The 18,147-nt window shown below is 42.1% G+C and overlaps 3 protein-coding genes across 6 annotated transcripts; 2 read left to right on the forward strand and 1 right to left on the reverse strand.

Moving 5' to 3' along the window:
• The first annotated feature begins 25 nt into the window (after positions 1 to 25).
• LOC142983250 (ciliary microtubule associated protein 1B-like) lies at positions 26 to 1,852 on the forward strand. The gene is made up of 4 exons (XM_076130167.1): positions 26 to 469; positions 540 to 1,020; positions 1,129 to 1,231; positions 1,319 to 1,852. The coding sequence occupies exons 1-4, from the start codon at positions 451 to 453 to the stop codon at positions 1,403 to 1,405; spliced, it is 690 nt and encodes a 229-aa protein (XP_075986282.1). The 5' UTR covers positions 26 to 450; the 3' UTR covers positions 1,406 to 1,852.
• mRpL54 (mitochondrial ribosomal protein L54) lies at positions 1,840 to 5,478 on the reverse strand. Its single transcript, XM_076130168.1, has 3 exons — positions 5,274 to 5,478; positions 4,756 to 4,901; positions 1,840 to 2,102 (listed from the first exon to the last, which is right to left on the reverse strand). Exons 1-3 carry the CDS (start codon positions 5,398 to 5,400, stop codon positions 1,941 to 1,943), a joined length of 435 nt encoding a protein of 144 aa, XP_075986283.1. The 5' UTR covers positions 5,401 to 5,478; the 3' UTR covers positions 1,840 to 1,940.
• A 454-nt stretch (positions 5,479 to 5,932) lies between these two features.
• Positions 5,933 to 13,292, forward strand: LOC142983036 (uncharacterized). 4 transcript variants are annotated; one of them, XM_076129822.1, is made up of 6 exons: positions 5,933 to 6,089; positions 7,629 to 7,821; positions 8,004 to 8,075; positions 8,509 to 8,712; positions 12,548 to 12,586; positions 13,083 to 13,292. In XM_076129822.1, the coding sequence occupies exons 2-6, from the start codon at positions 7,719 to 7,721 to the stop codon at positions 13,157 to 13,159; spliced, it is 495 nt and encodes a 164-aa protein (XP_075985937.1). In that variant the 5' UTR covers positions 5,933 to 6,089; positions 7,629 to 7,718; the 3' UTR covers positions 13,160 to 13,292. The 4 variants fall into 4 exon arrangements, with proteins under 4 accessions (XP_075985937.1, XP_075985938.1, XP_075985935.1 ...); XM_076129823.1 differs by lacking the exon at positions 5,933 to 6,089 and adding an exon at positions 6,098 to 6,248; XM_076129820.1 differs by lacking the exon at positions 5,933 to 6,089 and adding an exon at positions 6,269 to 6,596.
• Positions 13,293 to 18,147: the final 4,855 nt, after the last annotated feature.

Raw genomic sequence — 18,147 nt, forward strand, 5'->3', positions numbered from 1 at the left:
ATCCGATCATGAGGAGCTGATCGTGAAGTCTCGCGTGGGGTTCCAGCATTGGACAAAGTGTTATTGGTTAAGTCGGCATGATGTAAGCTGCCGTCCGTGTAGGCCGGGATAGTCCGCTCCTACAGACAAAGCCACGGAAACGTCACTCATTCCTCTATTATCGATAAGACCAGCAGTGGGCAGTGGGACCGTGTCTCTTATTCGGGTAATAGGTAGGTAAGTATAGTTAATATTTGTCGTCGAACGAACCTTCGGGGAAGGATCTCGTCGGTGTTACGTAACCAGAGACAGCGAGCGCGACGTTCCGACGTTTGAAATATGTTCAATTGTTTATAAGTCAGCAACAGATCGTGGCCGCCTCCTCCATGTCAAAATTACCGCAGTGCAAGTAAACAACGCAATCAATGAGAAAATTTTAGTGTCTTCAGATCCACCCGACTACCGCACACCATGTCCAAGAAACCCCTGGGTACGTAGCGACTTAGCGAGCGACGGTGCGTTCGAGCATGACGCGTAACGGAGCGTGCGCTTCCCCGCAGGGCCGGGCCCCGGCGCCTACCAGCTGCCCACGACGGTGGGCTTCCCGGCGCACGACCCGTCGCGCTACCGCAACCCCATGTACTCGTTCGGCACCAACGCGGGCACGCGCGTCAAGCCGCTGGGCCCCGGCCCCGCCTACCGCATCGAGCGCGTGACGCGCGACGGCGCCATGTCGGCGCCCGCCTGGTCGTTCGGCGCGCGCTTCGCCCAGCGCGCCACGCTGCGCACGCCCGGGCCCGGCGCGCACGCGCCCGAGCGCTGCCCGCCCATGCGCGAGCCGCGCGCGCCCGTCTACTCCATGGGCGCGCGCCTCGGCTTCGCGCTCAAGCGGCCCGGGCCCGCGCCCAACGCCTACGCGCTGCGCCTGGGCCCCGGCACGCCCGCCTACACCATGGGCGCGCGCGTCGGCTTCGTGCCCAAGGCCAAGTCGCCCGGGCCCGCCGTCTACTTCCAGCACGACACCAACGTCTACAAGAACAAGTAAGCCGCGCGCGCGACTCGTAGCTATACCGTGTAGAACTGTAGAGAGCGCTAGCGCAGTAGTGCGGTGAGTGCGGCGAGTACAGCGCGCGTGTGGTGTGTTCGCAGGCAGCCGGTGTACTCGCTGGGCGCGCGGCTCGACGGCGCCGGCAAGGCCACGCGCACGCCGGGCCCCGCCGCCTACCCGCCCAACCTCTACAACACCAAGAAGGTAGGCGTCCTAGTTCACCACCACACTGCTCTATCGCACACTGAACTGACTCGCGTGAGACGCGTATTGACGTACTGAATGTTTCAGAACCCGTACTCGTACTCGTTCGGCACGAAGCACGGCGACTACGCGCCGCCCATGATCATCAAGGAGGACACCATGGACTGTCTGTAGAGCGCCACCACCGGCCGCTACTCATCGAGCCCTCTCTTTATGACATCACGTAGTCATTCTATTCTAGCATTATCACAATTTATTTTCGTGCGATAGTTGCTGCGTTCTAAATTACTTTGAAACAAGGTTGAAAGCGATCCTGTCGTCGGCCGACGTGGCCGTCGTCGTCGTAGTGGGTGAGCTGGCGGGCGCTGGACGCCACTCGTGCAGTTGAAGCGGCTCTATAACGCACACAGTCCCGCGCCCGACGCGAAACACACCCACGGACACGTCGCGGCGGTCGACGCGCGTCCACTCTGTCCAGTATCGTCTGCTAAATTGTATAGTCTAGTGAAGTCTGTCGCTGTAACTAATGAAAATCGTCTCGAGAGTAAGAGTAAACATTGTCCAATCGTTTGTGAACAGTTTATTTTGTAGGTTTGTTAAATAAATAGTTTATATTTTGGAGTATCGTTTATTAATCAAGTTAACAATGCTAACACTAAGTATCACTAGTAACTCACAAAGTCCGAGGGTCACACACGCGGCTAGAGCGCTAGAACTTCCTCATGGAGCGCAGCTTGTTGTTGCGGCGCATGGCGGCGGCGCGCACGCGCACCCAGTACTGCTTGGTGGAGGGGTCGAGCTCGTCGAGGCGCGGCGCGCGGCCCGTGTTCAGCTCCCACAGCCAGGCCGGGTACTCGCTGTCCTCCTTGATCTGCAAGCGGTCGCACCTCGCGTTACACATTACATCCACACTACAAACCACACTTACCAAATAAATCATTTTACCTTCGACATAATATGTAATACAAGTAAAATAAACTGTCGCAAAAGAAGTTGTTAATGAACAATATAAACGTGACTACTGACTACAGTGTACCACAGTGTGCTGGCAGTTAATGTATCTACTGATAATTATTATTATTGTGATTATGTAGATCCTGCACCTGTTTAGTAATAAATTATAAAATCACTAGCTGACCTGGCAAACATTGTTTTGCCATAAAAATTAAATAAAAAAACATTGTCCAGCTGACGAAATTGTGAATCTAAACCATTCTCAGATCCCCTTGAACAAACACAAAAAATTTCATCAAAATCGGTCCAGTTGTTTAATAGAAGTTCAGTGACATACACACTTACAGAAGAATTATATATATTAAGATAATCACTTTTATATACTAAATCCCTAATTTGTCTGCCAGGTCTAGCACAGAAATGCTCAATTTTTTAGACTTTAAAGTGTCATAGCGCCCTAGGAGTCCTGATTTAAGTAGAATGGTTATTAACACATTGGTATCAGTCATGAGCAGATGCCTAGGTATATTGTTTAGACGTTTAGGAGCATAAAGTCAAAAGCGCGAAATGACAAATGATCGCAAATGGTCAAAAGCGCAGAATGTCAAAGGCGCAGAATGTCAAAGGCGCAGAATGTCAAAAGCGCAGAATGTCAAAAGCGCAGAATGTCAAAGGCGCAGAATGTCAAAAGCGTACATAGTCAAAAGCGCGTAATGTCAAAGGCGCACAATGTCAAAAATCATGGGGAGTCAGACTCGCGTTACTTTATGGGCCATGAAATAAAAACATATATTCAAATCAACAAAAAAATATTTATTTTTAATCTAAACGAAATATACACAAATTTTTATTATGCATTAGTGAGACAAACGAGATTAATATGTTATATATGAAAATAGTGGTTAATATAGGTAATTAACTACTTTCCCTTATTCAAAGATACCAAACTATAGGTATGTTTAAATAAATATATGTTAATTGTACTCGTAATTAATAATTGCTGACTTTTCCTCATTACTATCTCATCTTCAATATTTTCCTGGTATTTCATAATATTAGCATAATAAAATACATCGTTTTGATAGAATGGAACGTAATCTGTTATTTCATTATAAATTATACTATTAGAGGGTAGTTTCAAAAAAGTTTGTGACTTGTCAAATGAGACAAGTTTTTTGTTTAGGAGGTGTGTTGTATTACGTGAGAAAGTATAAAGATTACAGTTATATATTACAAATAATATATAGTGAATCGTTATTGTAAACTAGTATAAAACATTACTGCTACACATATATTCGCAGTTTGTGATGGATGATCAAGAATTTGAGATAGTTACAAATCAGAAGGGTAACTTGGCACTACTACGTGGTGGTTATAGGTATACGAAAAATGTAACGAACAAGAGTGGAACCATTTTATGGAGATGTGTGCGACGAAATGTATGTAATGCTTCAGTTACTACGGAAAATAACAGTAAAAAACTATTGAGAGAATCTATTCTTATCCTAAACAATCAGCAAGTACATTAAGCGTAGCTGAACAACGACATAGAACTACGAATGCTCTTGAGGGCTGGCACCACCGTGTTAACAAAAGAATCCCAAAAAAGCCTAACTTTTATTTATTTATACATAAACTTCGGCGAGAAGCAAAATATTGGGATAGAAGAATAACATATTCACTATTCAACTCTCCTCCAAAAAATAAAAGAAAACAATGTGATATTGATTTTGATAGAAGATACAGACGTTACTTAAAAAAATTTGATCAAAAATTAATTACAATTCCAGAATTTCTAAAAAAAATTATATTTTTACAAAAATATAATTTTACAAAAATAAAAGTAAAAACACAATTATTTTCCCCTTCTAATTATTATGATTATTAAAGAATGTTTACATTTGTTAGTTGCCACTGTGTCACTAACTAGAAGATAGAAGCTGACTTTGAATTTGATGATTTATATTAATGAGACATAAGGGAATAATAAATGTGTGTATATTTCGTTTAGATTAAAAATAAATATTTTTTTGTTGATTTGAATATATGTTTTTATTTCATGGCCCATAAAGTAACGCGAGTCTGACTCCCCATGATTTTTGACATTGTGCGCCTTTGACATTACGCGCTTTTGACTATGTACGCTTTTGACATTCTGCGCCTTTGACATTCTGCGCTTTTGACATTCTGCGCTTTTGACATTCTGCGCCTTTGACATTCTGCGCCTTTGACATTCTGCGCTTTTGACCATTTGCGATCATTTGTCATTTCGCGCTTTTGACTTTATGCTCCTAAACGTTGTTTAGATAACCATCTGCCTAAAACCTTGTATAATACAATACAGGAATTGAAATATGAACACATTTTACCTTGGAGCTTAACATATTAGTGCAGGTTACGCTAGCTGACTGGTTATAGGGACAAAATATTGTACTGGGGTTGTGTTCCTGGTTTGGAATAGAACTGTGTCTGCTAGTTTACAATATTAATGTTCCAGACTGATGAGAGTATATAGTACAACAAGTGCAGTGCCCACGGTGAGACAACAATGTATAATATAGTACAGAGACCTTGACATCCTCGCCAGTCAAGTAGATGTTGGAGCCACACACAAAGTTCACCAGCTTGTTGGGGTCCGTCTCCACCGGCATTTCCTTCTTCTCCATGGTGGTTAGTTTGCCTCCCTTCTTCTTGCCCTTGCCCAGCCCCATCACCCCTGCAATATCATTCAGAGCACAAACTCTCTTATGAAAACTATATGAAATCATCACATCATTAAGTGTAAGCGTATGATAAAGGTTTATTTCAACTGCATTAGAATAATCAAGTATTTTACAATATGTACTGTCCACCATAGAAGAGCATGACACGGTAAGTAAATGCTAAGTTACCACAAATTCTCTTCACTAGCACCTCCATCTATTCGCCTACTCATTTGTTTACATATGTTTAACTTGTAATGTGCAAGGTGTATTAAACTGTTCTGGTAATTTACCACTAAGAAATCCATGGTTCCTACTATCTCACATGAAAGAGTGGTAGAGAAGACAACAAAATGATATATGATATATAATGTATAAAGAACAACCTCCAGCAGCAGAAGTAGTTTTCTTCACAGCGGCATAACTTGTGGCACAGCAGTGTACATGTGACGATTGTGAAACTAAAACTTGTCGCAGAGGTGTTATTGTCCGAATTAACGTTACGGGAAACATTGTTTTAACTTATAACTATAAAATTATTTTGCATTAGAGGTTATAATCAGTTCAAGTGAGTTTGACAGAAATGACATAACTGACAATACATAAAATATGTATGTCATTTTGAAGTTTTACGTTCCTTTCCAACCTAGAGAGTTGACCTTGCGGCTAGTATAGTGTAGACAGAGGTAATTATATTAGTACAAAGGTGGCGGCTTCCAATCCCGATTTTTCCATAGGTAGGTACCCAATTTTCAAACTCGGTATCTGCGGGATCAGGAATTTTCAATCACGCGGTGTATTTGTGGGATTGCGTTAACAATTTCTCTTTTTTTATTGTTTTTTTTTTAATTTGATTTAATCTTTCTTAAGCAATATTTGTACATCATGAATTTAATCTAAGCCCCACAAAACCATTAATTCAATTTGTTTGCGGGAAATAAAAAAAGTCTAGTACTTTTTACAATAATAATATTTAAACTTTATATAGTCACTATCATATCGATTACAAGTAAGGTGGGTAATAATCGAGTTTGAACTGTCATGCAGGTCAGGTTGCCTAACGTCCCAGCCCTAAACGAAATACGCCCGTGTCAGCTGAGCTGAGTGATACATAAACCAATACATACGTCAAATTTTATGAATGTTGTATTGTTTTTGTGTATATCGTGATTATCTTTAGATAAATATTATCATATCTCGTTGTGAGTATAACGTGAATCTATTTTCTTTGTAAGACAATCAAACTAGACCTGGGCGAGATAGCAAGAAAACCTGTTGCGGCATTGTAAATCCGTAGACATAAAGTGCTTTGTTTTCATTATAAAATTGGGGAAACCCGTGTTTCGAGTGTTTCTTTTTCGGTGAGTCACGTCAATAGCTTATCGCTAAAGAGCGGTCCAGGGGAGAGCGGCGGCAGGGCACGGGCTGTAGCGTCAGTGCCAAACGGCTCAGTTCAATTTTACTCAGTTGCAAGCGAGTTGTCGCGCGAGTAGTTCGTCGCCGCGTACTTGGAGCGCGGCACTCGCGTCGTCAGTGTTATTGTGTAGTGGAGCGCGCTGGCCGCAGCCTTGAGTGTGGCGTGTCAGGCGTGAGTGGTGGCGGTCATGTACAACTCGGACGATTGGGACGACTGGGCCAAGCGGCACTCGCACAACGCGCACAACACGCCCGTCATTGTAGACCCGCCGTGGGGCTCCGTAGACTCCTCGGTATTCATCGGTGTTATATCTATAATGCCTATACTTTCCCTTTTTTAATAAGAAAAAGAAATATAAACAAAGGCTAGACCTATTAAGTTTTGTGATGTATGTGTGGAGGCAACGGTGGCGAACGCCAGAAATGTCTAGTAGAACATGATGTTATATTCTATATTAACAAGAATGGTTGAAAGATCATGTTCAATATAGTGAGAGACATGTGAGCCTCGTGTAGAATGTACCAACCTCAGTAATGTGGATCTACTCGTGTGCTGACTTGTGACAGTTGATACTGTGCTGTACTTGTGGGAGCTCCGGTGTCACGCTGCACTTGCAAACACACACACATACATGCAGCACTGTTACCTTGACACTTGCTGTATTTTGACAAGAATGTTTGAATGCAACACAGTGAAATGAAATAGTTGAGAGTGTTGTTAGATGTAAACATGTTATAATATCTATAAATAAACAGTTACGCCACTATCTGTTAGTCATGTATCACACAAAAGTCCCTGTTGTCCAATATCTATTATCTAGTACTTCACACATTATATTACACTTATTATAAACCTGCTCACACACACACACACTGAGACACTTAACTTGGCTTTGCTTGGAAAATAATTCATTTTGAATATCAGTCATACAGATTGTACTTATAATTGTAAAGTAACTAATGTGTGTGGTTTCCCCCTCATTCTGTCATTTTGTTATATCATAATAATGTAATTACTAGAAAAATACTTGAATGCAATATGTTTAGACTTTCACTCTTGTGATAATTTGTCAAGTGGGACACAGATGTATTGAAGCGTTATCACTAACTTAAGCATCCCGCAATTAATGTTATCTGTAGGTGTGTGTCTACACTGTCTACTGTGTCTGTCTATATGTTAATATAGCACTGTCACTGCTGTTGCACTGTGGCTCATCAAGGGATGATGTTCCACTGCAAGGATGGTGATAAGATAATGACGACATATAACAGATGCACATGGAGCAACTTGTTGTTTTTAACGGCGCGTGTGTTGTGTTGTGCAGGACGAGTTTCCGTGGAGCAGCGACGGCGGCGGCAGTAGCGTGATCACCAGCAGCGGCAGTAGCAGCAGCGTCGGCGTCAGGTTCCCGGTGATGGAGCTGGTGGTGGGGCTGCTGGTGGCGGCGGGCGCCGTGGCCGTGCTCGTGCTGCTGTGCCGGTGCTGCTGCCGCAAGTCGCGCGGCAGAGTCATCGCACGTACGTATCCCTGCTCGTTGTCAGTCAGCCAACAGCGCCGCAACACAACCCGGGGACGATTATTAAATAATAATATCTATGTACACCACGTAGATATTATAATTGAATGCATCTTACGTTCCAGTCTTGAGTGCAAACTGAATGTCTATTGTGTATTGAACCTGTGTATTGGTTGCATGCAGCGCCGCCGGCGCCGGGCACGGAGGCGGCCGCGCCCTACCCGCAGCAGCAGTACACCACCGCCACGTACCCCGGTGAGTCAGCGCAACACATCAAGTTTTTTCTCAGTTACTAGAACACGTGCATTCCCAACCGGCCAGTTAGCACTAGGTTCGCTGTGTGGATACACTGTTGACAGGGAGGCTCGGCTGTAGAGATACTGCAGACTGCACGATGCACGATGGTGCGACACCTGATATAATTAGTCAAACGCTCACGTGTTCCTTTAGATAAGCGACAAAGAAAGACGATCGGTGTTAATAGCAGGATTTTCAACGCTAATACCTTATTACTCATTTATAGCTCAGCTTATTAAGATTGCGATCGAACGACAAGATCCTCGCAACATTCATAACATGCTCTTATATGATCGTCACACAAGCTGCGCACGTCTACGTTCCCAAAATATGCGGAGCATTCGTTCGGCCCGTGAAGGTATACGTTTTGACAAATGACTTTCGGCCGCAGCGTCGACGGTGACGGTGTACCCGGTGGGCACGGGCGCGCCGTACCCCGCGGGCGCGCCCTACCCCGCGCCGGCGCCCTACCCCGCCGCGCCCTACGGCGGCGCAGCGCCGGCGCCCTACCCCACCGCGGCGCCCTACCCCACCGCGGCGCCCTACCCCGCCGCCGCGCCCTACGGACAGGCTCCCAGCGCGCCCGACGCACACGGTACGTACATACCACGCATCCCTAGGTATCATGTTAGGAACGAATGCTCTCAGCACAGTGAGCCAGGATACCTACACTTACGTTGTGTCCGCGACTCGTGACTCTCGTTCTCGGACTACCATTACTGATGTTGGCAACAAACTTGTAAACTAGGGGAGCCTCCGCTGGAACACCATACGTATAAATTATAATGATTTACCCAAATGTTTGTACTTTAGATAATTCTTTTTTTTAATACGTTATTAAACATCAGGGCAAGAGTTTTATGGGATCGATGGGGTCAAAATTACCACGGGAATGGTAAAGTTATAGTAAACTTGTAGTTTACCCGAACGGAGACAGCTAGTCGGCCAGTAAACAAAATAACAAATGTATGTACATAATAATACTATGTGAGAGTGTTGTTGTCTAACTGTTAACTACGTTGTGACTACCATATTGTACGATACCCACGACACTATCCTTTATTGGAGGGAGGATAAACTTGACCACAATTACCATATTAATAGTTTATTTATATTAAGTATTAAGGCTACCGTTGAAAAACAATATTTTAGGCTCAGACCTCTATGTATAGTATATGTATGTATATGTGAAGACTTGATTCGATTTGTGGCATGAGGTACGTGTGAAGTGTTGAGTGATAGTGATAGTGTGATGACGTCACCGCGTTCTAGTGTACGTCGTGTACGTCGTGTAGGTAGTGAGGTAGCGGAGTCAAGTGGAGGCAGTGCGTGTAGTAGTACGTGCTCGTTGCGACTCGAGTGCCGCCGGCGCGCGGCGCACTGTCCAGTGTGTGACTAATCGATCACAACGAATAACGATGAATCAACACCAACTAATCGTTTACGGCATTCATAACGACTAACGTGCATATATATCAAGTATCTTGGAAAACCGCAATCGAATAAAATAATACATTTAAATATAGTTTAATTATTTTATATGGTTGACCGCAGCCATTTGCTACGTCATACGAATATAATTAGGTAGAAGCATTTACTTGCCTGAAAGAATATTAATATATGATTTAAGATCGCAGCAGTCGCCGCGCAAAATACAGAATATTATACAAATAGCTTCTTTAAGCAATGATAATTGAACAAGTAAAACGTGTACATAGCTGTGTACTGTATCTAATAGTATCTATTACTGAATTATTGTTATGTTATTATTTGCAATGCTAATGTTACAATTATACATTATTAATTGATCGATGGTATGACTAGTGACAGTATGGACTTGTTCCCGCTCATCTAGGCGGGTGTTGCTCAACCCTCTGTACAGTACAATTAGTTCATTTAGTTGCTGAACACTTTGTTGTTTTAACAAGCCGATTATAAATGTAACTTATAATAATTGTGTGTGTGTGTGTGTGTGTTATCAGCGGAAGTGGCAATGTTTATTATTACTTATATGATTTATGTACGCACGTATAATATCAACTATGTATGTATGTATGTATGTATGTGTGTGTGTGTGTGTAGTTAACACCGTTTCCTCTCAAACATGGTTAATCGTTACAAAACAGCTCCAACGTTAGTGTATGTAAATATTGTAAATATAGAGAGAGTGCGAGGTGTGACTGTGCTGTGAGTGCACTGTGAGTGTACCGTGAGTGCACTGTGTGTGCGAGCTAAACGTCGCGACCATACGTATCGTATGTGATCAGTTACCTCTCCTTCATAATAATATTGTAGTACTTTACAAATGTAAAATTATGTACACACCCTCTCCTTCATACTTCAGCCTCATATTAATTACATGATCAAGCTTAGCGGCGAGACAAGGGGATCCCTCTAACATTTTGATTGAAAAAAATATGCAAGATATTTCCTTAATGTTCTGTCAGTAAACAGTGGGTAAATATTACTTGTCGGGGAATTAACATGCGTTAACTTAATTTTGGTAAAATAATAGAAACTTAATGTTATCACGTCGGTTTTCCCTGCGGTCAGGACTGGTCATAGGTGATCAGTGGCGAGAGCGGCGCGATAAACAACCGGTATAATGTATGATATGATGACGTCATTATCTTTGTGACGCACTCACTGCTCGGCGCCGGTAAGAACCCGTTGTTAATGATCGCGCCTCGCCTTATACGTGTTGTATACGATGGTAAAAACCTATCGTATCCGGGTCACCTTCACCGATGAGCCTTGTAAACAATATATTAATAATCACTTATACATGCTAATAAGCTGCTCGTTCGAATATAAATTCCAAATGACCAAAGATGACAGAACTGGCGCCGAGCGCCTCCAATAGTGGCAATAATTCAACAAAAACAATTAGGCTGTAATTAGTATTATAGGTAGCTGTGGTGTACGGTGGACGTGTTATATAGTATGGTATACAAGTAGCAAACATGATAATGTTCTGTTAGTAGTAAGTAGTGAATGATCGACTTGTTATAATCGCTGAACGTGTATTTCGTGCATATTATAATAATAATGTAATATTGTGCGCGGTACTTGGTAGACATAACAATGTGAATGTGAGCACCTACAGACCTGCAGTCTACTACATGATATGAAACAATGCGACATTCGTCTAAGTGATCAAACGTGCTGATGTGATGTTAGCTCGGGTGACGAGTGCTGATGCACACATATGTTATGTACTATTATGAACTATTATGCTGATATGCAACATTATACATAATAATATGCACATGATATGAAATGAATGCGTGAACTGACGCACGATTTACGTCTCACTAGACTCCGTTTCAGGTAGTCAGCGTAGATTAGATAAGTTGTTCGCTATAATACACTATGAGGTATGAATTGGCTAACATTATGTTAGAACGCTAGCTGTTGTCTGCGCTTCGTACAGATGACAAGATGGAAGAAAACGTAGAGGTCGGCCGCGAGGCGCTAGTGTAGCGACTGAAATTGATGCCTGCTACACAAGCAGGAGTACACATTGTTACATTTGAACCAATTTACTAAATATAAGGAATATCTATTTATTTAACTGCGCTGAGGATATATTATGTATTATTTTCCTCGTTACATGATTGTTAAATGAATACAATATGAGTTATTGACGTCATCACCTGCTCTAACCTAGTAAGCCTTCAATTAATTACGTGTGCGCGTGGGTACTAATGTGTTGTGATGAGAGGTTTTTCACGATACATACTTTTATATCTAACTGGTAGAATGTTCAGTCTGAAAACAAAGTCCACAAAACTCACCAAGCAATTATGAAATGATAAAAAACATGATTCATGACAATGCCGTTAATAGAGGGACAGTTGAAAAATTCATCGATAATATCGGTCACATGCAGTCAAACGAATCGCTGGAGAATGTGGTCGCGTCGAGCCACTCGATGATCCACTTAGTAATCGGGATATGAGTGCATATTCGTCGACACCTTAGTTTAATAAATAATGTGATATGGAGTGTATGTGTATGAAGGGTGCACTTGTGTGTGTCACTCACTCACAACACTCCCAACTCACTCAACACCACTCACCGCTGACTGCGAGTGTAAGCAGGCGAAGGAATGTGAAATACTGCATGAGTATGCACTGAGGAACAATGTATTCTACGTGGTCTCCTTCATTCTCGGTGCTTCATGCAACACAATGATGACATGATTTTATGAGTTGAACCTGGTTATAATTATATTATCTACACCTTACTCTGTGTGCCTAACTCGTTCAGCAGTATTTGTGTGAAAGTGTAACAAACATCTATCCTTACAATCGTTTACATATATAATGTATAGTAGTAGTGAGGTTGTAGTTAACTAGTAATGATATATGTATTTACGTAATTATAATATATAGTATAACTAACAGTGCGTATGTTTGGTTGTGAAGCTTTCTTTGGGATCGCGCCGCCCGGCTGGACGCCGCAAGGTGGGTGTCGCCTCGCGCCGGCAGACGATGACGTCACCGCTCACGCTCTCTCCTAGTATCCTAGTGTACTGTGTAGTGTGTACTGTGTGTAGTGACATAGTAGTACTGTAGAGTGTAGCGTTGTTAGTCTCTTGTGTTATCAATAACCGTATTAGTATTCATTATTGTTTTTGTAGAACGTATAGAAACATTAGTAACGCTTTTAATTTTCCCAGTTAGTTGATGAATATCGAAGACTTCAAATTCTATTTTCAACTGAGTACACTCCTGTGGTTACTTATACATTTACTATATTTCCTGATAAGCTCACTTTGCGCTAGAAATTACTGTAGTGTTTGTCAATAAGTGAACAGTCGCGTGTGTACGCACTTGCCAATTTTCGCTTACTACTAGTACTTATTTTTGAGATTGTACCTATAACATATCACACTTACGATGATAATTGTGACATGGACTAATGGCATATTGTAGTGATGTGTGTATGTGTGTGTTGCAGCGTGCCCGCCCTCCTACGACCAGGTGATGATGGGCGGCGGCAAGCAGCCCCCCTACAACCCGCACGCGCCGCACTAACGCCCGCCGCCCTCCGCCGTCTCCACCGGGAACTAGCCGCTACGACGCCCACGGGCATCGGCTACGCCAGCTACGTGCGACCGACGCGTCGCTACGCCCGTCTAGATATTTGCTACGAGTGCCTACGAATATTACGACCGATTCGAGCGCTCTTTTTCGTTCAGTGAGCGTTGTTTCATACTTCGTGTATTTAGTGTAAACACTTTGTTCTTCCTCTTCTTCCTCGATCAAGAAGTTGGAGCCATGAACGTTGTTGTATGTGCTACGAGCTCTACGCGGTGGTCTACGCGGGGCTCTACGAGGCCTTAGTGTGGTGGTGGATCGATGCGACACTGATAATGTTAGTAGGAGGAGCTAGTTACTGGAACTGAAGCGAACGACCACGCCACGTGTTAGACTAAGATAAAGTGATATGGCGTCACCCAGGGTTGCCAGGCGGTCGGGACGTGATCGTTCACGACTACGCGGAGGCTCAATTTTAACTTAACTGTCTATATTTAACAATGTATGTATTATAAATGTACTAGGAAATTGTTATTGAGAGAAATGCGTATTATTATATGGAAAATATATTACTATAAATGCAGTTACTGACAGCAGGCAATCTGTAATAGTTGATAGTTTAAAATATAGTCGGACTGAACTTGTCCCGACGTTCATGTTTTGAATCTGACAACCCTACTACGTATAATAGAAACTTAATTTTGTATTTTTTTTAAATAGAGATTATTTTTGTTATGAAATATTCTGATTCTTAAGCAAACTGAAGATTATTCCGAATTATTTATATCAGGGTTCATTAATGGTTCATTGTTTTAGTATCTACTTACTCTCGTACACGCTACACGCACGGACGCGTATATTTTACTAATCTCGTTTAAAGTAATGTAGATCTCAGTTACTGTTTAGTATAATTTTATACTAGTTGGTACAGTCACGAGCATTCTCTCTGTAGTCGCTAAGTGTTGATACAAAACAAACGGAACATTGTAAGGTGCTGCTCAAGGAATGCTCGTGAATGTACATGGCGTGTTGCGCGGAGGTAACGTTGTTGTAAGCGCGGACCAGCGATACTTTGACACAACACTACTACCGACGTTCACTGCTATGTATCGACCATCTATCAGAGTGTATCGAGTGCGATCGATAGTATCGATCTACTGTCACTACTTTAAAACATACAGTGTACCTACTGTGTATAGTAGTGTTGTGTCGAAGTAAAGCTTGTTGCTCGCGTCACAAACACGACGTCACATCGATAGTGAGATCAGTTATGTTGTACACAATGTACCTGTATGTATGTACATAGAAACAATCATTGTCATCCTATATTATTATTATTATGTAACTGTTGTACGAGCGACATACACACACACACACACATACATACATACATACACACGCGTAATCACTGCATAGTATGTGAAAGTGAAATTAATTTGAAAATCTTAAGTTCAATAGATATAATAACGAATTAATTATTGTTAGTATATTCATAAAATAATAGAGCAAACACACGTAATAACATGAAGGGGAAGTGGTTTGTTGTTACGTGAGTATATCTGTGTTGTTAATCTGTGCACACACTCAGTCTGCAAACACGAGTGTCAAGTATCAAGGCAGGACGTCCTCCGAGATAACCACTCACACATACACACAAACACACACACATAAACACACATACACACACAGTTCTGTTATACATTGTAGGTAACAATAGGCAGCCGAAATAATATGCCACTTAAATCTGCTAGTTTACTATGAAGGTACTAGGTACTGGGACGATAAACGAACGAGTTCACTCAAAGCTCACTTGTATAATAATATATAGGTAGGTACTCATTTGATGACTGAATATAACTCAGTATTGTTCGTAGTACATTTTATATAGGTATTGTACAACAGTTTGTAGGATACCAGTAATTATAGCTGTCACGGTTCATCGACATTCCTGTTATTATAATATATATATTAGGTATAGTTGATAAGAGGATAATTATTCATTTTTAATGTTTAACAACTTTCCTGGACACTTTCATTTGTACTGCCTTTTATTACTATACATACTTATAGCTTCGATATTATTGTAAAGTGTGTTATTTTTCAAAGTCTATATTCATCCTGATTCAGAAGTTACGCAAAGTCCTCACCGTAGATATGAACATATAAAGAACAGACGCGAGTGTTCAGATAACACGTTACACGTACAAGTACAATATTATGTACATTTGAGAACATATTACATCATGTCATTGTGTAAATACTAACTGTTCATACAACAGTACAGTACAGTAATCATCTACTCACACACTCACTGTGTGTCTGTCGTGTCGATGTTCACTTCAAGTTCACAATATTCTGTTACAAATGCTCTTATGTTATGATTTATCGATAAAATGTAATGTCACAAAGTACACCCTTGAATATGTATTGTATACGTAGATATAGTTTTGTAAGTATAACTCGTGCGTGTATATGTGTGTCTGTGTGTGTGTGTGTTCGCGGTAATACTGTGTTATATGAGATTATCGCAAGCAACTGTGAATAAGGTGTTATTATAACGTGGGTAGTTCGGTACACACTGAGCGCACGTGGCAGCACTGTACCTGTGACGTCACACTTCAATGAGTTTGAGTGTAAGCCGTTAGTAAGTTTTTTATTCCAGAATGATCGCAGGTGACGACAGTAACTTCCGGGCAGGCGGAGAAGTGGGACACAATTTGAAGGCATTAGTAAAATCACGTAGTTTCGATGTGGCGTCGTGGATACAGTGCGACCAGTGACGTGTACAGGTACAGCGTACAGGTACAGGGTACAGTCGCGCGCACACTCGCTCGCGACGCGACTCAACGACTCGGGCTCAACCTCGTTGTGACTTGCATTAGTTTCCTGCTCACTGTTAACTATACATATATTATATTATATTATATACAATGTACGTGCGCGACTGTACTCGGTGCGCGGTGCTGTACTCGCCGGCTAAGTTGTAAGCATACAATGTGATAAGTGTAAATCGTATTATCTTCCACTCTCTGATGATAACAGATACTATTATTTACTGACTAGATGTTAAGCGAACTATATTATATCCAAATATGATTTTGAGCTTTATTTCGATGTGTATAAGGTGCATTTTGTTACGGTACAATGTCGACTTAGTCCCTAAGTGTTCACCAAGTGTATTTTAATTTTCTTACAAAATATAATAAAGTGCGTTGCGCATGACTCGTTGTTTCATTGTTACATCATCACCCTGCGCACTGAATGTGTTCACACGCTGATATCAGGGGCGCAGAAGTTCACAGAACCGTCGGAAAGCATGAACAATATGTATATCATTAAGTACCTGATATGAAAACATTATCCTGCTTTGTATGTATGTCGATTGCAGGTTGACACTTTTCAAAATGATGAAACAGACAAACACTTAAATTAAATACCTACGTCCAATAGATCACACAAATTACAATAACCAACACTACATTCTCTGTCATCATATCACTCGTTTAATCACTCGTTTTAAGAACGTTAGTCAGATAAGTGTCACGTGAAAGTGATAGAAAATTAGTCTGCAATTAGAAGTTAATAGTTCGTAGGTGATGTTAATAGAATTCGATAACATACAATACGATACGATAACACCACGTTAACTGTTTATTTACTTAGTGTTGTCTGTATTTATCTTAAGATTGAGATCATGGTACAATAAAACAGGTTAATAAATCCTGCTAATGAAAAACGACAGATGTGATTTCAACGAACTACGCAATTACAATCTAATGCCTACCCAATTACTAACTGTAAATGAAAATATCTATGCACAATGTAGGTACCTTTATAAAGTTCTATAACTGGACGACATTCAAACTAGAGTTATCTTGCTGTGCTGTATAACTAGTGCGTTTGACGCTATGACGTTTGTCGCGTGCGGTGCGTGTGTTGCGTGTGATGTGTAACGTCTGTGCGTGGAGTACACGGTACTACTGTAACGTGTAGTGCGCAGGCGCGACGTCGCGGCGACAGCGCGGCGCGACGTCGCTCGTCCTCGCCAGGGCTGACACTCGCGCCCACACACCACCACTAGCAATAATAAATACCACTAAACATATATCATTATTGTCTTGCTCTTACCCTACGACGAATTAACGCTAAACTGCACTCCTGTAGATGGAGAAAAATCTGATTATGATCTTTCCCATGGTTTCATCTGTAACTATCTGAAGGATGCGAAGCAAACCGCGAGTAACAAATAAAATAAGTACCTCATAATTTCAGCTAAGAATGTGACTATATTGATTGAAAGTGAAGCCAGGGTCGTGATCTATGGCCGCTCTCTCAGTGGCATCCTTACGATCCGTACGTAAGTGTTGTGTGGCGCCGGAGTGTCGCGCGCACTTGTTGCGTCGTCTCGCCCCTGCTCCTGCAGGACTCGCGCCGCGTGTTCCAACTACTGACGAGCGCGACACACTAGCGACACGCTGCTCACGCACTCGCTGGACCACGGCACACAGTGAGACACTGTGTCGCTGTGTGCTCGCCGCGGCGAGGGTCGGACCGCCACAGTTCAGTGTTGAAGCTGCGATGATCACTTGACGCGACGTCCCAACTATTATTTTAATATTTTCGCACCGAGGCCGTCGTGTCGTGACTTATATATCATGTGAACAGTGCGGTGAACAGTGTCAGCCATGAGTAGAGAAGAGTAGACACACTTCCGGCCTTCAGCTTCAGATATTCTTCGTGGGGTAAGTTCAATGACCTCATGAGACACGCAGGGAAATCGCTGACACATGAATGTTGACGTGTCTCCTTTCGCAACTAAACATCATAACGCCTGATCGATGTGGAGTGTCTGTCTCCTCAATGTGCCTATATCTACTGTTAATTATTTAGGAGAAAAATAAAAGCCGACTGAATATTTTGGACAGTCCTTATCATCCACTTCAGTAGCTTTTAGATTTCATGTAGATATATATGTATAAACGCCA

The sequence above is a fragment of the Anticarsia gemmatalis genome, chromosome 23 (assembly GCF_050436995.1).
Source record: "Anticarsia gemmatalis isolate Benzon Research Colony breed Stoneville strain chromosome 23, ilAntGemm2 primary, whole genome shotgun sequence".
NCBI classification, from domain to species: domain Eukaryota; kingdom Metazoa; phylum Arthropoda; class Insecta; order Lepidoptera; family Erebidae; genus Anticarsia; species Anticarsia gemmatalis.

What these genes read in the sequence shown, in the direction of transcription:
- mRpL54 (XM_076130168.1), bottom strand. Translation starts at nt 5,400, where the DNA reads ATGTTTCCCGTAACGTTAATTCGGACAATAACACCTCTGCGACAAGTT. An exon ending in AACTACTTCTGCTGCTGGAG is followed by an intron (nt 4,902 to 5,273) that starts GTTGTTCTTTAT and finishes ATGATATTGCAG; the next exon opens with GGGTGATGGGGCTGGGCAAG. An exon ending in TGACTGGCGAGGATGTCAAG is followed by an intron (nt 2,103 to 4,755) that starts GTCTCTGTACTA and finishes GACCGCTTGCAG; the next exon opens with ATCAAGGAGGACAGCGAGTA.
- LOC142983036 (XM_076129820.1), top strand. Translation starts at nt 6,492, where the DNA reads ATGTACAACTCGGACGATTGGGACGACTGGGCCAAGCGGCACTCGCAC. An exon ending in GCGCGGCAGAGTCATCGCAC is followed by an intron (nt 7,822 to 8,003) that starts GTACGTATCCCT and finishes GGTTGCATGCAG; the next exon opens with CGCCGCCGGCGCCGGGCACG. An exon ending in CAGCGCGCCCGACGCACACG is followed by an intron (nt 8,713 to 12,547) that starts GTACGTACATAC and finishes TTGGTTGTGAAG; the next exon opens with CTTTCTTTGGGATCGCGCCG.
- LOC142983250 (XM_076130167.1), top strand. An exon ending in ACCAACGTCTACAAGAACAA is followed by an intron (nt 1,021 to 1,128) that starts GTAAGCCGCGCG and finishes GTGTGTTCGCAG; the next exon opens with GCAGCCGGTGTACTCGCTGG. An exon ending in ACCTCTACAACACCAAGAAG is followed by an intron (nt 1,232 to 1,318) that starts GTAGGCGTCCTA and finishes TGAATGTTTCAG; the next exon opens with AACCCGTACTCGTACTCGTT.